Raw genomic sequence first — 20,329 nt, forward strand, 5'->3', positions numbered from 1 at the left:
GACGAGACCCGTATATATTCTTGACTTCTGCCTTGGTCATTGTTATTCGATATAAACCTATAACCTAGGATTATTAAAATATAGATGGGCACGGATAGTGGCGATTCGAAATATGATAAACGGGGGCTAGATATAGACGGACTGTATGGTCTCCACTTCGCAGCACCAGTCCAAATATCACCTATGTATTCAGTATCCACATAGAATCTAAAACTCAGTTATTCCCACAATGTAAGAAATAGCCCCAGATCCTGCTGCAGTTTCCATCTCATCATCCCGAAGAAACTCTTGACGCGGTGCGTTTCGCATTAATCCTTTGGATTTGGCGAGAAACTTGGATCTCTCAGAGACAATGATAGAGGAAAATCAACAGAAACCAAAATTTCATTAAGGACGAGATACCACCCGGCCAGGCTGGTCACAAACAAGAGCGCCCCACTGGCCTAGTCATCCCGTTATTTCGAATTCCACAAGGATAATAAAGTCGATTCACGTACAATCTGCAAGGTTTGGACCCGCGAAGGATTACCGTTTGCCACCTGCCAAAATGCGCTTTCTAGAACCTCGGCTCCGATGGCCAGAAAGTAACGATCCCTACAAAATCTATATAAAATGCTAGAGACGGAATGCTTATTTCTTATACCTTTTTTTCAAGGACCAAAAAAAACCAGCGGTTTCATACCGAAAGTTGCATTAAACCAGGGTTAAGGGGATTGGAAGGCTGATATGCACCGGCCGCGTTGAAAGAGGGCATCAACGTGGCACCATAGAGAACATGAATCCCCCTAACGAGTGTGTTAATGGCAATGTTTCCAATTACGGTGGGAAAGGACAATCACCATATGTGCTGAACACCGCAAATTTGAAGGTGTTGGCTAGGGTAAACTCCAGGATCACTATTGTGATCATCAGAAGACCACCAGAAAAGTAATAATTAAGTGCCTCTGACGCTTAGATTTAGCCTGGTTTTCAGCACCGATTCCTGAGAGAGTTCATATACACTGCTGCGGCTCCGCCAAAGTCTGCACCTCACCATCCTATGAGGGCAGTGGACAGAGAGCTCAGACTCATGCAGAAACCAATGCGTCCCCTATCTCATCAGATGGATGGATGGATGGGTGTGCAAGCGGCTGAAATGCACCCACAACGGGGTGGGACTCCCAAGAATAGGTGAGAGATCTCTTTTAGTCTCCTCCGAGGACAAAAGTAACTTTTCAGGAGTTCGGGAAATATCGACATGGCATCAGCTGTTCCTGGTATTCTCGGAATTCTTCCCTGGGGTCTGTTTCTGTCGTATTTCTGATCATTCTCTCTTCTTCCTCCACTTTGGGAGGATGGTTGGTCTACCTCGTTTTGCACAGGTTCCATACTTGCAGCTGCGAATATACTGATCCTGATGGTAGGGAACAAACAGCCGCTGGTAGAAAATGGATGATGTCGCTTGAATACAAATAGATATGTAATGTACAATATGAAATCGAGTCAGGCAACCTGTGATTTACACCACCATAAAAGTCTGCTCTATTTTTGCGCGTCCCGACTCCCAGTGGGTCGAACAGAATATTGAATTCTAAAACATCGTCAGTTGAGCACTGTCTTAGGAACATAACACAGACTTTTACTCGTTAACGAAACCAGGTAAACCCGAAACATAGTTTGCATGACATTTGAATACGAGTCTCTTCATATGACTGTAAATGTTTCAAAGTATGACAAGGCTGGATTTGTGAAAGACGAGCTCAATTCCAGGGAGTACGGAAGCATTCAAACACATCTTATGAAATATCTAGACTGTTACTGTAATCAAATATACTAAACCGGCCACATTACATAGTCCTCACGGACACGAGATCACAATATGCTCTGCACCCACTTTATCCGCCTCACGATTCAGCGCATCCACCTCAGCCTGAACATATGGAATTCCCGTCTTGAGCCTTTCCTCGTGAGTGATCTGCTCAATCTCCCCTGGATAGTAAATGCGATCCACCCCAGCCATCTTCTCCGACCGTACGACTCTCTGATACAGATAATCCATCCGCTCCTTGAACTCCTCCAGCCCCATGAACAAATCCGGTTTAATAGCCACCAGAAAATGGCCCACATCCGCCGGTTTGGACGGATCATACGGATTCGTGACATGGCCTGCAAATGCTGACCCGGACAACACACCCGAAAACACATCCATCATGACCGCCAACGCCGACCCCTTGGGTCCCCCCATGGGCAACATGACGCCATCCAACGCCCGATTCGGGTCCTCTGTCGGGTTTCCCTCTCCATCCAGCGCCCAATCCGCTGGAATCTTCTCGCCGCGTCTCGCAGCCTTATAGATTTTCCCCCTAGCTGCGATCGACGGCGCCATATCCAAGATAAACGGTCTCTGTTTGCCCGCCGGCGCACCACACGCCAGCGGCGACACCCCCATTAATTTCTCCCTTCCACCCCACACAGGCAAAGCCGGCGACGAGTTCGTAAATACCAGACTCATCATCCCCGCGTCCAACGCCTGCTGCACTACCCAGGCCGACATCCCGAAATGATTCGAGTGCTTGACTGATACGAACCCGATGCCGAATTCCCGCGCCATCTCAATCGCTCGCGCCATGCCCGTCTGTGCCGCGACAAACCCGAAACCGTTTCGTCCGTCGACTTGTGCCACCACAGGCGTGATCTGCGTCAGTGCCGGAGTGATCCCCGCGACTAATACCCCCTGACGGATCCGCTCCATGTATGATGGAATGCGGTTCGTGCCGTGGGTGTCTACGCCTCGTAGGTCGGCTTGCACGAGACAATCGCTGATTATGCTGGCGTGGTCCGAGGGGACGCCATTGCCGGTGAGGATGGAGTGGATGAATTTGTGGGCGTTGGTGGAGGTGACGTAGAGTTTTTCTGACATGTTGGGTGTGGCAAGTGAAATATATGAAACGTAAATTTGTATTATCAATGGATTGGTATGTTCGAGAAATAGATGGTAGCATATAAATATCCAACTCCTGTGGCTGTCGCATCGCATCCGTCTATTCGGATGTCCCCCGGTCTGCGGGGTTGATCCGACTGGTCATTCTTGTTTGGGAATAGTGTGAATGGACCCTACTACGATTTACACAGATCTGTTTTTCCTTACAGCACTGCACGAAAGGAGAATGAGTATTCAGATCGATCAATACAGTATTCCCAGGTATTCCCAAGTATTCCATCTCGAAGCATTGATGAAAACCAGCATCTCATCCATAAAACCAGTATTCCGCCGAATACTCAACTTGGAAAGCCTTATCCTGCCCATTACATGTGGCAGGGGCCTGTCCTCCGGAAGTGTGCACGCGATATATATCCTGTTTGAAATTAGTATAGCCCTGCTATGAGAAAGACATGATATGGAAACCCACCTGGATGCCATTGGTAGTACTACTATCTGTCGCTTCAAGCTTCAGCCAGGGAGCATCGTTCCCTTTCGTCGGTGCCACAGCACTAGAAACTTTCTTGGTCCCAATCCAGTGAGGATAGCCTCCCAATCGCAAGTCGAAAACCGGGCTCCCTCTGGCATTGAAGTAATGCTCGCCCAGGACTATAGTGTCTGTTGTTGAGAAGAGGATTCGACCCGTCACTGCAGCGAGGAAATTCATCGCGTTAAGAGGGACCGTCTGAAATGACGCTGGTAGTTGGTGAAGCAGCTCCGGATTGCTTTTAAGAATGCAGGATGCATCGAAGAGAGTAGCAACGGCACCCACAGCTACCGGTGTCATGGTCACGTCGGACGAGCTGCAGGTATAGTTTTGAGTTCCTCTACCTAGGGCAACGAACTTCAGATGGAGACTGGGAGAGGGAGGAGGAAGCGATGAGGTGGTCTTTTCCAGGGGGATTTTGGCATCGACAACGGTGCAGTTGCTCACTGAGATGGTGGCAAGTAGCTTGGAGACGACAACCAATTCTTGGGTTAGCTCGTGGCCAGCAAAGGCACTTGTCTCTGTTGTATCAGTTGCGTCGGAAGAGTCTACCCTGAAGATGGCCAGGAAGGTGAGCAGAAAGATATTGAATGGCATGGTAAGGGGTGTGGATGTGTAGAAACTAAGAGTCTGAGATGGTGGGATAGAGAGGACTTGGGAGAAAGAGGAGGTGAGCATAAATAGGGAAATCCAGAATAAGATAAGATAAAAACAACACTCTATAAAAAGAAATAACTTTATTCCTTCCTTTCAGATACAGAACCCAGTATTACAAGGACAAGCTAATTAGACCTCCACAGACTTGTATGCCTTGGCGGATGTTTAATCTTTAATAACTGCATCAATCTAACAACCTCTTGTCCACTACGGGTGACCTAATAAGTTTGCATCTGTTGGTATGCACACCCTCCATTACACTAAGGATTTTGCTAAGGTTTGAGGTGATAACTTGTAGGTATTCAGGGTTAATATTTCTGCTACAAATTTCTAACAACTGCTGTATTGAACTAACTATCATAAATGCACCCCATACTAGCCCTCTTGATTGATTATCTGATTCCTGTAATAAATATGAGGAATATCCATGTGATAGTAGAGTTTCATAGATGCTACAGACCAAAAATAGTCCATTAGGCGCCCTGGGATTCTCCGTGTAAATCCTCCACCGACTAAGGGTTTCGTTCAAGCTCTCTTTCCAACAAAGAGCAACAAGGCTAACAAGAAGAATTTTAACCGATATATGTTAGGTTGCTTTCAGGTCAGATAATCCCTGAAGACAAAAATTGCATTAAGAAGATAAGTTACTAGTTAACGACAAAGACACGGGCTGTGATTAAGCGCCGTATATGAACCAGTGATAAGTGCCCTCAAAAATTGGCAACTATTGGGAGAATCTAATAAAATTGCAGAATAACCTCTACTTGCTTTTTATATGTGTAAATATGATCTACTACTAATTTGGACGTTCAAAGTTGCGCCATGTTGCCATCGCTAGGGGATTATGGCGGTGCTAATAGACAGGCGGGATATCCAACCTCCGTGCCCAGCTCAGCATGTAGCCTTTATCTGAGGTTGGTTTGTCAAAAGTGTTGTCTTTGAGGCGCTTTCTTACTGTATTATAACCCATGTTCGATCTCCTATCGCTAGGTACAATTACCTAGAGCAAAGATAGGTGGTTATAGGTTGGATCTGCAAATCATGAAAATTTCAGTTGACTTTTCAACACAAGATTATCTCTAGGATCAGTTTTGGGGGAAACACTAAATTTCCACCGTTATCAGCCTCACCAGCCTTCCCATTAGTATGTTTCTTGGTGAAGCATTCTGATAGTGCTTGAGGTTGAATTAGTTAGCCCTCTCTTTGGGGATCTAAAGGACTTGTTATAAGTGGTTCTCTCTGCTTCAAATAATAGTATATCATAACCCTATCGTAATCAGAACAGGATGCATATTAGCCATCAACTCATTCTGATGGGAGAGTGATAGTAATGTTCCCAAAACGGAAAGTACTCCGGCATACACCTTTTAGCAGTAAGGTCACGTGGTGATGAGTCAGCGCCGTTAGTCTCGTCACCTCAACTTCACTTTTTGCGTCTGACCTTCCGAGAGCATCAGCGCAGAACTCCCTACCTCATCTACACACGCGCCGTTATCACGGTGTCGGATCCGAATGTAGCTATTGCTAACCCTTTTCGGGATTGCTAGCTCTCTATCTCAACTTCGAGATCCTCATCGCTGTCAACATGTCGGACGGTATGTCCCCCTATCTTCTCACCAACGCGTGGCTAACCCACCCCTCAATAGCCGATTTTGAGGCAGTCCGGAAGCTTCAGGCTGAGCGGAACGCTACCGCAGCTGGCAAGAAAGGTTCAAGGACCTTTGATCCATCTAGCCAGCGCACTGACAACTCCACCAAGGCCTCCCTAACTGAAACTTTCGATACGGATCTCTATGATCGCAATGGCGGCGACAAATATACGGGCTACGACACTTCGATCGCTGTTAATGACAACGATGAAGATATGGAAGATGCCGACGATGGACATCGTCTAGTCGGCCAGTATACCGCGACCAGAAGTCAGATGGATGAGTTTGCCCATGGAAATGGAGTTGAAGAGGAGGACATTCTTCTCGGGCGGGAGAAAGCGGCTAGAATCGCCGACCGAGAGACGGACTACCAGAAGCGTCGTTTCAACCGTGGTCCGTTGACCCCCACTAGGGCTGATCCCTTTGCTGCAAACAAGCATGAAAGCGTGGAGGGGGATGGCCAGACTTATCGTGAAGTCATGGCCTTGCGTGAGCTTGAAAAAGAGGAAGAGCGTGTCCAGAAGCTGATCGCAGAAAAGCAGGCCCGTGGTGAGGACGGTGTTCCCGAACATGAGGCCACGTTGAAGGCAGAAGACAAAGAAAATGCCGAAGCTGGCTCGACTGTCTCTGTTGCCACGGGACGGAAGCGTAAGCAGCGGTGGGATGTGTCTTCGGAGCCAACAGAGCCACCGGCTGAGGCTAAGGCTCCTCAGGCTCCGGAGGCTAAGTCCAAGAGATCCCGCTGGGACCAGACACCCGCCCCGACAGCCCCGGGTGAAGAAGGACCCAAACGTCGTTCACGATGGGATCAGGCCCCGGCGCTTGGAGCCGCTGCGACTCCCGTTGGAAATCAGGGACTTGCAACCCCTATGCATCCTTCCCAAGTAGGTGCGCCTTTGATTCCAACCAGCTTTGGAACTGATATTTCTGCCCGCAATGCTCCCTTGTCGGATGAGGAACTTGACATGATGCTTCCTTCCGAGGGCTACAAGATCCTTGAGCCACCCCCGGGCTATGCTCCAATCCGCACCCCTGCGCGAAAGCTCATGTCTACCCCCGCGCCTATGGCGAACGCAAACGGTGTCGGTGGCTTCATGATGCAAGAGCCGGAAAGCGCTCGGTCCCTAGGCAAACAACTTCCGACCGAAATCCCGGGAGTTGGCGACCTCCAATTCTTCAAGCCGGAGGATATGGCCTACTTTGGAAAGCTCATGGAAGGGGGAGATGAAAGCGTGATGTCGGTGGAAGAAATGAAAGAGCGGAAGATTATGAGGCTGTTGCTGAAGGTCAAGAACGGCACGCCGCCAATGAGAAAGACTGCCTTGCGTCAGCTCACGGATAATGCGCGGCAGTTCGGAGCAGGTGCTCTGTTTAACCAGATTCTTCCTCTTCTCATGGAGAAGTCTCTTGAGGACCAAGAACGTCACCTATTGGTCAAGGTTATCGACCGTGTGCTTTACAAGCTAGATGACCTTGTCCGTCCCTACGTCCATAAAATCCTCGTCGTCATTGAGCCGTTACTTATTGATCAAGATTACTATGCTCGTGTTGAGGGTAGGGAAATTATCTCTAACCTGGCCAAGGCGGCTGGTCTTGCTACCATGATCAGTACGATGCGTCCCGATATTGACCACGTGGACGAGTATGTCCGAAACACAACTGCACGAGCGTTTGCAGTGGTCGCCTCAGCCCTTGGTATCCCGGCCCTTCTTCCCTTCCTGCGTGCTGTGTGTCGCAGTAAGAAGTCCTGGCAGGCCCGACACACCGGTGTCAAGATCGTCCAGCAAATCCCCATTCTCATGGGTTGTGCTATCCTTCCTCACCTGAAAGGTCTAGTTGACTGTATTGCCGACAACCTTAGCGATGAGCAAGCCAAGGTCAGGACGGTCACCGCGTTAGCCGTGGCCGCACTGGCTGAGGCCGCCAATCCCTATGGTATTGAGAGTTTTGACGAAATTCTCAACCCTCTGTGGACTGGAGCCAGGAAGCAGCGGGGTAAGGGTCTGGCTGCATTCCTCAAGGCCGTCGGTTACATCATCCCGCTGATGGATGAGGAGTATGCCAATTACTACACCAGTCAAATTATGGAGATTCTTCTTCGGGAATTTTCTTCTCCGGATGAGGAGATGAAGAAGGTTGTTCTCAAGGTGGTGTCGCAGTGCGCTAGCACTGATGGCGTAACAGCCAGTTACCTCAAAGAGCACGTATTGACCGACTTTTTCAAAAGTTTCTGGGTGAGGCGCATGGCCCTCGATAGGAGAAACTATCGTCAGGTCGTTGACACCACGGTCGACCTCGGACAGAAGGTTGGCGTCGGTGAGATCCTCGAGCGAGTCGTCAACAATCTGAAAGACGAGAGCGAACCCTACCGGAAGATGACCGTGGAAACAGTGGAAAAGCTAATTGCAGCACTCGGAGCGGCCGACATCTCAGAGAGGTTGGAAGAACGGCTTATCGATGGCGTTCTCTACGCCTTCCAGGAACAGAGTATCGAAGATATTGTGATCTTGAACGGTTTTGGTACCGTGGTAAATGCCCTTGGCACTCGTTGCAAGCCCTACCTTCCTCAGATTGTCAGTACCATCCTCTGGAGGTTGAACAATAAGTCCGCCACCGTGCGTCAGCAAGCGGCCGATCTTATCTCACGTATTGCCATGGTCATGAAGCAGTGTGGGGAGGATGCACTCATGGGAAAGCTCGGCGTTGTACTCTACGAATATTTGGGTGAAGAGTACCCGGAGGTCCTCGGTTCCATTCTTGGTGCCCTACGATCTATCGTCACCGTCGTCGGTATCAACCAGATGCAGCCACCGATCCGGGATCTACTTCCCCGTCTTACTCCCATCTTACGAAACCGTCATGAGAAGGTTCAAGAAAACACTATCGACTTGGTTGGCCGTATCGCCGACCGCGGGCCTGAGTCGGTCAATGCCCGTGAATGGATGCGTATCTGCTTTGAACTGCTGGACATGTTGAAAGCCCACAAGAAGGGCATCCGTCGTGCCGCTAACAACACCTTCGGTTTCATCGCCAAGGCCATTGGTCCTCAGGATGTTCTGGCCACCCTGTTGAACAATCTTCGTGTGCAGGAACGTCAGTCTCGTGTGTGTACCGCAGTTGCCATTGCTATCGTAGCTGAGACTTGCGCTCCATTCACCGTTCTCCCGGCCCTGATGAACGAATACCGCGTTCCCGAATTGAACGTCCAGAACGGTGTCTTGAAGGCCATGTCCTTCTTGTTCGAGTACATTGGCGAAATGGCGAAGGACTACGTTTACTCCGTGACACCCCTTTTGGAAGATGCTCTCATCGACAGGGACCAGGTGCATCGGCAAACTGCTGCCAGTGTCGTCAAGCATATTGCCCTAGGTGTGGTTGGCCTCGGTTGTGAAGATGCAATGGTCCACCTTCTCAACCTGGTGTTCCCAAACATCTTCGAAACCAGTCCTCACGTCATCGACCGTGTCATAGAGGCGGTCGATGCTATTCGGATGGCCGTTGGCACGGGCGTGGTCATGAACTACGTGTGGGCCGGCCTGTTCCATCCTGCCCGCAAGGTGCGCGTGCCATACTGGCGTCTCTACAACGATGCCTATGTGCAGAGCGCCGATTCGATGATTCCATACTACCCCATTATGGAAGACGAGGGCCTTGAGAGACCGGAATTATCCATTATTGTTTAAGTAAAAGCCTATTTTCGTTTCCATTGATGTATTTGATAGGGTGCCATACCCATTTGACTGTTGAGCTCTTTTCTTTGACATACTGGGCTGGTTAATTGCGGATGGTGTTGTTGATTGGGGCGACTCGGCGTGTATCTATCTCTTTTTCTCCCAAGATCTATATTGTAGTAAATGATGATTGCTCTTCGTGTCATTCACTGCCTCCTGTCCGTAGATTTATGTCCCCATTGCCTACTGCCAGTCAAGCAATCTGTTAATTGATCTTATTTCCCGCATCTCCTATAGAATCCAACTATCCCGACACGCAACATTGCTATTCTGACACCCAGTCTATACCACTTTAGGAAGGTCCCCTCACCATTACCCGGATTCTGCCAGTTCTTCAATAGACATGCCCTCCACTCCTGCCATGTCCACCACCTCACGCGCCGCCCGGCCTTGCGCCTCTATACTCATTGTAGAGTTAAAACAGGACTTGGAGAGCAATTATTTAAATATCATACTATTTAAACAAAATTTAACGCATTCAAAATGTCTTGTTGAAAAATGAATAGGTTAATAGAGACATTATCTACGAGGCTATAATAGGTAGGCGGACGGCTAAGCGGTCATTTTTTCTTCCTAAAATGGTATAGATTGGGTGTCAGAATAGCAATGCTGCGTGTCGGAATAGTTGGATTCCTCCTGGTTCTTGGCGTGGCTTTGACGCCATCGTCTACACAGCTACATTACCATCGATAATTTGATTCCGGGGTGAAACGAACAATGCAACTCCCTTCAGAATGTGACGTCCTCGTCGTTGGGAGTGGCAATGCTGGCTTCTGTGCCGCCATATCGGCTGCTCAATCGGGCGCCCAGCGAGTGGTCATCATTGACAAATGTCCTGAGAAATGGATCGGGGGAAACACATACTTCACGGCAGGAGCATTTCGCACCGTCCATAATGGGCTGAATGATCTTCTACCCTTGGTGAACAATGCCCTGCCACAATTCATCCCAGATATTGAGATGAACGCGTACACCGAGGCGGACTTCTTCACCGACATGAACCGGGTGACCAACCGACGCACCGACCGGGATCTCTGCCAGGCCCTGGTGGCCGAATCTCGCGCGACAATCCAATGGCTTGCAGACAATGGAGTCCGATTCCAGCTCTCGTTCAACCGTCAAGCATATCATGTCAACCGCAAGATCAAGTTCTGGGGTGGTCTGGCCCTCAAGACCGAGGATGGCGGCAAAGGGCTCATTCAGGACCACTTACGAACGGCTCAGATGCATGGGATCAGCATCTTCTTTTCAACTGCAGCACAGAGCTTGATTTATGACGCAACCTCTCGGGCCGTGACAGGGATGGAAGTCATTCATCACGGTCAGGACAGGGAAATCAAGGCCAGCGCGGTGATTCTTGCAGCGGGTGGATTCGAAGCCAATCCACGCATGCGCGCACAGTTCCTAGGTCCCGACTGGGATGCAGCCCTTGTCCGTGGTACGCCGTACAACTTCGGGGATTGCCTTGACTTCGCCATCCGCGTCGTGTCGGCTAAACCCGTCGGAAACTGGTCCGGTTGTCACTGTGTCGCGTGGGATGCTAATGCACCTGCGAACAACGGGGATCGAGAGATCTCCAATGAATTCACGAAATCCAGCTATCCACTGGGAATCATGGTAAACCGAAAGGGTCATCGGTTTGTGGACGAAGGGTCTGATTTCCGCAACTACACGTATGCAATGATCGGACGACAGATCCTGGCCCAGCCGGGTCATGTTGCGTTTCAGATCTTCGATTGCCACACGATATCCTGGCTGCGGTATGAAGAATACCGGGAAGAAATAGTGGAGAGGATTCTGGCATCGTCGATCTCCGAGCTGGCGGAGATATGTGCATCGCAGCATGGTCTCGAAGATGCGAAGCAGTTCGAGAAAACCATCGCGGAGTTCAACGAGGCTGTCTATGAGAGTCGGTGGAGCAATCCGAATCAGAGATTCGACCCTACTATCAAGGACGGTCTCTCGACTCAGTCGCAGACGTTGGCACTAGCTATCCCCAAGTCCAATTGGGCATTGCCTATCGATCAGGGACCATTCCTAGCAGTGAAGGTCACTGCCGGGATCACCTTCACATTTGGAGGACTGGCGGTCAATCCGAAAACGGCTGCCGTTATCTCGTCCATGACCGATGAGCAGATCCCTGGACTGTACTGTGTCGGGGAGATGCTGGGTGGACTGTTCTATGACAATTACCCCGGTGGCAGTGGTTTGACTTCTGGAGCGGTTTTTGGTCGACGTGCAGGACGGGCTGCTGCAGAGGCTTGTCGACCAACATGAATTTGGTTTGATCTGTGGACTGAGTCTATGACGATGATCAGCCCTCGGGAGTTTCTGCATTTTCGTAGACATCAATCTGGGAACTATGGATGTATATCTGGTGCAGATATATATTACTAACGTACTCAGTAGGTTCCGTATCAATCGGTCGCACTATGATGCTGTATATCATCTCTAGACTGGTATCTACATAGCTTACACGTACATCCAGGACACATAAACCAGTAGTTCAACGCTATACCACCACACAATGGCATCCATTCACATATCTACTTCATACGATAGTTCGAAAACACGTGAAAGCAAAGCTTACATAACCGGCACGGACGACGTAGCAATGGATTTCCATTCCCGCAACCTCCACCAAGGAATAGAATTATATTGTCTGCATCGTTGCAACCCCATCCTGATCGGAGTACATACCCCGTCTGTAATCTGTATGCATACCCATCATCCCCAAATGCAGTCGTCGTTGGCCTTTTCTGTACGGCCAGATACCATTTGCCACATGTCCCGGATGCCAAGCATTCACCCTGCGGGCGTCGAGTATGTGCCGCGTAAGCCTTCTCCATCGCCCATATCATGTGCGGTCTTGGTACATGGGATCTGTGGGGAAGTCAGCCAATGCTCCAGCCGGCGCGGCGTCCTGATTGGCAGGTGCGAAAACGGGGGTCGAACATTCTTGGATGAGCCCTGCAGATTGGTCGTCACTGATGTTTAGAGTAAGTTTGTATTGTGAGCAGTTAAGGGATTCAAGAGTTACTTGGGGTATATGTGTGTGTGTATGTGTGTGTGTGGAAGGGGGCAGGGTTTGAGGCTCGATTTTATTTATTTATTTTTTTTTCTTTGCCTTTTTTTGGCCCCTATAGGCGGGAGTTCTGAGTAAGAAAGACTTTTTTGTTTTTGGGGTGAAATTCTGAATAATTTTTTTTTACTTTTTACTAAAAACGCCTTAGTTTATGGTTAGTATTTTCTTATTTGGAGGACCCTCCCGAATAGATTCCCCTTGGCTGACAAAGTGACACCATCGAAAGTAACACACCGCCCACAGATTCGATTCCGAGCGAGACTTTCCTTTCCCACACCTGAAAGGAGGCTCTGGCCATCTCGGAAAGGGGGTCCCCCCTCCCCATCAAATGTTTGAGGTAGAATGAAAAGCACGGATGCAATCACGGCATGATAGATCAGATGGCTCAGACGTCTCGACCCATACAACCAAACTATCTGGTCCAGTCTATTCGAGTAAGCTGAGCCAGAGAGTGACTAACATGCAGTTTATGCACACCACCGTCGTCAGTTTCCCCTCCCACTGCACTATTCAACTTGCCTGTGGCATGCGCATGTAACCTTGCCTGGTTTGTGATAGGAAGGCCTCCGTGGAATCGTTTTCCTTGGTCTCGTAAGTTATATTTGTATCCAGGGATACAAGGTACTCCCTACTCGGTAGGTTAACCGTCATAGGCTGAATCGAACAAATTGAGATTCAGGTTGGTTTATCAATGTCGGCTGATATTTTGCCTGTCTGCATGCTCGTCCACGGTGGTTTAATTCTAGTTTTTTTGCCTCCTGCCCGTGTTTAGCTTTGCGACCATTACGAATCAGCAGCAATTAATAAAATAGTATACATCCTTTTCGTGTTGGATGTTACGCTGTTCCTTTTTTTTTTTGTTGCCCCTCGGTACATGTGAGAGGGGCCGCTTTCAGTTCGGTTCTGACAATTCCTCGTGATGTGAGGAATTGAGAACGATTACTGGATAGAGTATAAGACTGATGCAATTAATTATCAAAATTCTTTTCGTGATCGCGTCCTGCGTACGTGTATCTCATATTGCGCAACAGCTAAACTGGAAGGATTTATTAGTCATATCCATGTTTGAAGCCTGGACGATGACTCAGATCAGGGATCGTCTCTATAACAGTCATGATTCTCAGGAACAACACCCTAGAACGTTTCTATTTATTATGGTGCTTTTTTCAACTGCCTATTCCAGTCTAGTCGCAAACGCAGGGTCTCCATCAGCTTGTATAGTGTGTATATACTTGATCCAAGCAATGTTTCGTATGCCATCTCCCTGTGGATTTATTGATTAAGCCGAGGATGGCACACGATATACGGGGTACGTACGCGTCCAATCTACTCGACGCCTATCAATAGGGTAGGTAATAAGGTAGTGGGTGATGGCGTCAGAAGGGTCTTTGGCGCCTTGTCTTGGGGGATGTAATCCTAGTTTGTGTCATTAACGCTTTAGCCCTCCCTCCCAAGTTCTCAACCCCCCTTCAGGACGCATCGCTTCCGCCATTGACATAGGCCAAGAACAGATGGGACCCACTTTCTGCACACTAGATTCATTTGTCCGTCCGGGAGGCTGCTGACCAGTAGAAGCTTGTTCAACGTCTTGTGCCGTACAGAGCCGGTAGAGGGGGGATGACATAGCCAACAGACAATTGCAAGTACCGTAGGCATAGAGGCAGTTGGGGAGGTAGGGATTCGATATTCGGGAGGTGATACATACGGAGTACTTCGTAAGTACTCTGAGATGCGGACAGGGATGAACAGTCTGAAGAACAGAGAGCTGTGGATGACGTACCCCTGTACCTACAGTACTTTATAGGTAGTCTATCTCCTTCAACCAGTCGGGCTCTTCCGTTATTTCCCTTTTCTTCCTCATTCCACGAACAAAACTCCTTTTCTGGAGTAGGTAGGTGGAATGATCACTAATTGTCTGTGATATTATCTAACTTCTGCTTTTCTCCCCTTCTCACATTTAGTACCTCAATAGTGGAGCGCGATTAGTTTAGTCTGTGATTTAGTTCATACCATTCTCTATCAACAGGGCATAGGAACGGCGTGTTTCACACTGCTCCTAGCCTTAACCCTTGAAGTGGCAGTGGTGGTGGAGCCTACCAGGATCACACACAGGGATTGGGGTGCGGGGTTCAGACATTATCTAGATTCTGCTTTAGTTATCTTATAGGGTTGAGGTAGCTCTGAGAATTGGAAATAGAAAATAGACAACGTAGCGTAGAATACAAAGTACATAATTTCCTCGAATAAGTGTAGTTTTTCTTAATCATCTGGATGCTTGCTGCATACAAACAAAGGTGAAAATTTCGAGTGAAAAAAAAAAAAAAAAAGAATTGTGCCTCCCAAACTTTATACTAAAACAGGAAAGGTTCAGCTAGAATAAGGAAAGCTTTGTGAGATGTGCACGCGTCAGCTCCTGTGGGTCCCCACTCGATGATTGGGTTATCAGCCTGAGCCAAGATCGGCTATCGACTATCTGCCGTCTCTGGGGCATGTGGCTGAATGCTTCCCTGCTTCTTAAAATTAAATTCTACTCGGTGCGCCAATGGCTTACCTACTATTATTTGTGTCCGATTATTTATTTTTTTCTCAGGCTTTGCACTATGCCTCCCTAGTCTAGCATTGCAGTCAACACTATCATCCTTTATCTAAACCATGTGGATCACCTGGGAAAAGGCCTGTTGGGAACTTGCGATATGTTGATTCTTGGCCCACCCTAAACTGGTAGTGCTCCATACATAAGGGTGTAGTGTCGGGAGTAGGGGCCAATCAGGGAGGTAAATATCCCCTAGTCTAAGGAAAGGAACATTTCCCGTAGGAAAGTTGCCAATTCAGGGTTCTGCTCTTCTTGCTTTACCTAGGTACATTCAAGGTACCACCACCTTAGCCAATCATCATGTAATCTTCCTACTTCTAGAGGAATATGGATACCCCCTCTTCATTCAGTCAAATATTTGGGACCGACGACGGATAAGACCCAGCCACACAATTTCCTTCGTCGGCGACCTTACCCGCTGGCCCCTGATAGAGCTACAGACTTGCTTGTGGCATCCGCAGAAGTTCATTCAATATTCTAGTAGCTTGGCAGAGACTGGGGTTCGTTTCGGGGACCTTTTCTTCTTTTTTGTTTTGAATCACCGGCTGCTAGCCGTAGTGTCGTTGGTGGGGATAAAGGGTTTAAGGAAATGTATTTCTTAACACGGACCTACCTACTCTATAGTTAGTGGACGCCATCAACAAGGGGCTTTATTTCCATACTATAGCTCAATAGATGATTCTTAGTATTTGATTTACGATCCTTCCAAGACCTATTAAATCTTAGGATGCAATCCGTACTATGTACTGCCAATCATGGCGATCTGCCGAGTGGGATCCGCCAAGATGGACCCTGTGCAGATGAAAGATATTTAAGCAATTTTAATTTTCCTTTTTTAGCAAAATGCTATGTTTCAGTCCTGGAAATAAGGCATCTCCAGACGGCGATGATCAATCCTGAAAGTCCATCGAACCCTGAGAGAACCTTTTCTAGACTAATGCCGATGTCAATCTGCCGAGATCGATGGCTCTTGCAGATTGATTTATTTTAGGAGGCGTATCCCCTAACGAACGGAGATCAAGATCAAGCATTGCTGATAATCAAACCGTAAGCATGCAGTGCGATTTGGGTAAAATCCTCCTGCTGTCCCTCCACTTGCGCCTTATTTCTGCACTCTCTTTTGTCATCGTCATCGGGGGGAACGGAATCCTAGTCCTCCAAATCGGGCTTGGCGGGGAAAGTTGATGTCTACTAACTACTTAATGCTGTACTCCGATATTCCGTATCTGTTGCGTACGCTATCCACTGTTCTTGGGAAGCGAAATTAAGCTCTAATAATAACAACAAGACCTGGGCAGGGTAGGTTAGCCGCCTGCCGCTTCTGACCTCGATCTGGTATCTGGTATGTTTGTATGAATAGAGACAGCTGTGTATGTCAACAGCATCTACTCCGTCTCCAACTTACTCCATCCAAATTCAAGTCATACCTGCACTCTGATCAGAAAGTGCCAATGCCCTCATCAACATGCCCGAGCCTTCGGCACAAGCCAGGTAAACCCACCACCATCCTCTGGTAGGTTAGACCTGCCCCAGTGACCCAATTCCAATCTGGCAACCATTGCGGTCCTTTAATACGAGTTAGTCATTTTGGATGAATAGCATACCCCACCGGATTCCCCGATCAGGAACCCCCGCAATGGATTTGGGATTAGAGTCCAGCGGGCTCTATTTTCTCGGCAGCTGATTCGCCGATAGTCTCCAATCCAGTTACGCGTTTTTGAGGATATGCCGTGTCAAGGGTCCACTTATTCCTCTCTAGGGGGAATGTGGAGTTAACTAGACCTAATCACAGCTAGCAGGTCTTTGAAGGGAAAGAAGACGAGAAATTAGGGCTATGCATAAAGAAAAAGAAAATAAAATGCTAGTAATAATAATCGAATAATCAAAATAATAAAGATCATAATCAAACGTGTTCACGAGCCTTATTGAAGGCTCTGTCTACAGCAAATGGAAAGCCAGATTTCAGGAAAAGCGGTGAGGACCCAATTGCATGGCGGTCAACGAAGCATGTTAATCCTTTACGTCCACGAGATGAGGCTAGTGGCCATCAAAATAGCTCAGACAGTCGCTACTCTTGAGAATAGAGGGCCTGTTGTTCCTTGTGGGAACTCGTATGCTCACTTTTCTCCACGTAATTTTATATCTATTAAAAATACCATTTAATTGCCTTCGTATGGGCGCCCCAAGAGTTTACGCCATGCTCACCCGCTTAGGCCTCTCTCTAAATCATCAGAAAACCAGGTTCCTCCGGAGAACTTACCTTTAGTTTCCCGGCATTTTCGGCGCTCCCGTCTGTGGCGGAGCATATTTTTACTACTGTACGTACTCTGATAGTAAGCCATCCGTGTTCTCTCCAACGAAGGTGTGGCATATCCTAGGTACCTATCTAGGTCATAGGATCCTGACCGGACAGAGTGGATAGACTACAGCAAGGAGATATCCCGATGCTCCCATCGTCGCAGAGTCAGGATTAAAGTCAAGTTCGGTGCTAGCTTCTATTGCTTGAACGCGGGTCGGTCTTGAGTTGCCACAAACCCCGGGGAGGAGGTGAAATTCCAGCATTATTTGATTGTGGTTCTTATTGGTCGTGCGCGTGGACATAACGTCGAAACTACCCCGTATGAACTCGTCATTTTACTCTCTTCCTTGATAGATGACATGCTAGACCGCAGCGGGGAATACCTGGTTTTTGAGGACAGTTCATTAGTCAAAATTCGATTTCAATTTGACTAGGATTATACAATAGAGTGATATACTATTGCCTCTGGGAAGGTGGACCTTAGCTGTAGAACGCTGCCCTAATGTGTTCCATTAGAGTAGCTTACTTTATAACCTTAGCAACTAGTGCAGGCTATCCAGTCTCTATTTCTCTTCAGTACCAATTCGGGAGATGGAAGATGGGGCATTCGGGCCTTAGAGGAAGGGATGTGCAGACCTTCCACTTTTATCAAGTGCAGAATTGGAGACTTGAAACACCTGCTCATTATTTGATGCTCTAGGATGGTTATAGGGTCGTTGAATCAGTTGAGTCAGAAGTCGCGAGCCATGGACTGGACTGAGTTCAAATTTCTATGGTTGGGATGGAGATCGAACCACGATCCAGAACTTGACCTTCAACTAAGTATCCGCATGGCAAAACCTCGTGCTGGCCGTGTGGATGCTACACAGGACATCGGAGCCACGTTTTGCCTGGACTGGGATGCCTCTCATTCGCGGGAACCCCCCATTAAGTAACCACCTGCTGCTTTTGGTTCTCCCATGTTTGGTTCTTGGGCCTGATTAAACTCCTTTTGGCCCCAGAGAATTTCTTTGCTCTCAAATCCATGTTTATCTCCAAAACCACGAGGTCAACCATTCTTAAGATTTCCCATTTCCAAGGTTCAGACTCTCCGATAATCGGCTTCTCCTTTTTTTTTTTTCTCTTGTTGATTATTCCCCCTTGCTAGTGTGACTAGGTACTGTGGTTGTATTTATGTCTTTTACTCCAGAGTATATACCCCGCCAGTACTTTAAGTTGCTTGTTTACTGGACAGGGTCCAAGATTAAAAATATATAATTAAAAAGAAGAAATTCTGCTGTAAAGTATCCTCCACGGCTATTACCAAATGAATACTCTCCAACCTCTCCAACTTAGAGTTAAGCTAGTTCTGATTGTGATGAGCTGTACCTATCATATTTGTACCACTGTGGCTTCTGGCCAAGCGTCGGGAGGTAGGCAGGTTTGAGATCAAGGGTGGGCAAAAGGAACGCCCCAGCCGAATGGTTGCAGAGTGGGCACCCACAATCTTCCTCCCCGGGCATCCTCTGGGGTTGAGATACGCTCGACACGCTGTTGCAAGGAGAGACATAATCCGTAGATACATCAATCCTGCAATCGGTACGGAGTACGGAGTATACGATTCGATCTTCCATTTAGCATGCAAGTACGCCGTAAGGTTGACTGTTTTGTTTTGTTTTGTTTTGTTCTTTTTCTATATAGTTTTAATCTTGATCAAATGCTAAGAATTACAATATTGCTTATGGAGTACCTACCTCCAGCGTAAATATTCAGTTTCAAGTTACAGAGAGGGTCCCCTTATCTCCCTTTTGGGATCGGTTCCGATGCGTCCTTCTAGTTCACTTACCAATGACAGGTTTCTATTACTATAGCTACAGAGTATTCGCCCAAGGTAGATGTCAAGTCGCGTGTGATGTGTTATATTCTCAATTTCAATAGCCATATGTCGCCACTAGTGTTTAGTGTGGAATCCACCGCACCATCTCCTGTGTGAACGCCCCAACTAATAGAACATGTTCTTCTTGACCACTTACAGCCGGCGATGCCCGGGGAGAAAAAAGACCCTGAGGAATAAAATCAAACTTAAAATTCCCAATCTCCTCAATTTTATCGACAGTATGAGGTTAGAACTCTAGCCGCCCTTAGATTCTGAGGTGCTCAGTTGACCAGAAATAGCTTTGTTCTGTGCCACTAGCAGCCAAACAGATCCAAGGACCGATCGATTGCACCATGGGATCCTGGTAACATGGGTGCGATCTGAATCGATAATGGGCGGGCGGTACATTGCCTCGACAATCAATGGCCGATTAAATTCAGAGTGGGAAAACACCGTGAGTTTAAATGTCCGAGCGTTTTGGGCTTTCAGAGAGTACTTTATTTAGGGAATATTAGAGGATGCGGTCTATACCAATAATGCGAGCCAACTGAGAATTCTGTAAATTCTTGAAATCGAGGTACTCAAAGTGACACTTCATTTAATTTATTTAATTTTAATTTTTTTTAATTCCCTCTCTTACTTCGTGCAAACCACAGATGAGGGGTGTGGTCCAAGTCCGACTCGATAGCGGATTCCTGTTTCCCGTCTGTGGATACCCACAACGGTTGAGGTCTTCACAAGAATCTGTCTGACACTCTATGGGGATGTACCTGAACTCGTTCATGTCGGAATTTTAGGAAGTAGACCGGAGAAATCACATTCCTGGTCGGGAGAATCAACAACAATGTACCACTACTTATTTGGAGTTAAACCGCGGGAGGTTATGATCGCTGCAGAACACAACTGGGGAAAATATTTTTCACCTTCCTGCGATCTCCAATAGATTCTTCTGTGTCGCTGGTGGCAATCTGTTATCGTGCATATGCCAATTTTTTTTTTTTTTTTTTTTTTTCC

At 47.7% G+C, this 20,329-nt stretch overlaps 5 protein-coding genes across 5 annotated transcripts; 3 read left to right on the top strand and 2 right to left on the bottom strand.

The window, feature by feature from the left end:
• Window positions 1-1,837: 1,837 nt before the first annotated feature.
• Window positions 1,838-2,899, bottom strand: ATNIH1004_008294 (Ldh family oxidoreductase; the record flags this gene model as incomplete). Its single annotated transcript, XM_033572905.1, has 1 exon — window positions 1,838-2,899. One exon carries the CDS (start codon window positions 2,897-2,899, stop codon window positions 1,838-1,840), a length of 1,062 nt encoding a protein of 353 aa, XP_033423457.1.
• A 460-nt stretch (window positions 2,900-3,359) lies between these two features.
• Window positions 3,360-4,043, bottom strand: ATNIH1004_008295 (uncharacterized protein; the record flags this gene model as incomplete). The annotated part of the gene is made up of 1 exon (XM_033572906.1): window positions 3,360-4,043. One exon carries the CDS (start codon window positions 4,041-4,043, stop codon window positions 3,360-3,362), a length of 684 nt encoding a protein of 227 aa, XP_033423458.1.
• Window positions 4,044-5,688: 1,645 nt separating this feature from the next.
• ATNIH1004_008296 (U2 snRNP complex subunit HSH155) lies at window positions 5,689-9,435 on the top strand (the record flags this gene model as incomplete). Its single annotated transcript, XM_033572907.1, has 2 exons — window positions 5,689-5,698; window positions 5,750-9,435. The coding sequence occupies 2 exons, from the start codon at window positions 5,689-5,691 to the stop codon at window positions 9,433-9,435; spliced, it is 3,696 nt and encodes a 1,231-aa protein (XP_033423459.1).
• A 765-nt stretch (window positions 9,436-10,200) lies between these two features.
• Window positions 10,201-11,760, top strand: ATNIH1004_008297 (uncharacterized protein; the record flags this gene model as incomplete). The annotated part of the gene is made up of 1 exon (XM_033572908.1): window positions 10,201-11,760. One exon carries the CDS (start codon window positions 10,201-10,203, stop codon window positions 11,758-11,760), a length of 1,560 nt encoding a protein of 519 aa, XP_033423460.1.
• Window positions 11,761-16,626: 4,866 nt separating this feature from the next.
• On the top strand, window positions 16,627-18,395 carry ATNIH1004_008298 (uncharacterized protein; the record flags this gene model as incomplete). Its single annotated transcript, XM_033572909.1, has 2 exons — window positions 16,627-16,652; window positions 18,161-18,395. The coding sequence occupies 2 exons, from the start codon at window positions 16,627-16,629 to the stop codon at window positions 18,393-18,395; spliced, it is 261 nt and encodes an 86-aa protein (XP_033423461.1).
• Between the last annotated feature and the right edge of the window lie 1,934 nt (window positions 18,396-20,329).

Source organism: Aspergillus tanneri, assembly GCF_003426965.1.
Source record: "Aspergillus tanneri strain NIH1004 chromosome Unknown AapTan_6_pilon_pilon_pilon, whole genome shotgun sequence".
Taxonomy (NCBI): domain Eukaryota; kingdom Fungi; phylum Ascomycota; class Eurotiomycetes; order Eurotiales; family Aspergillaceae; genus Aspergillus; species Aspergillus tanneri.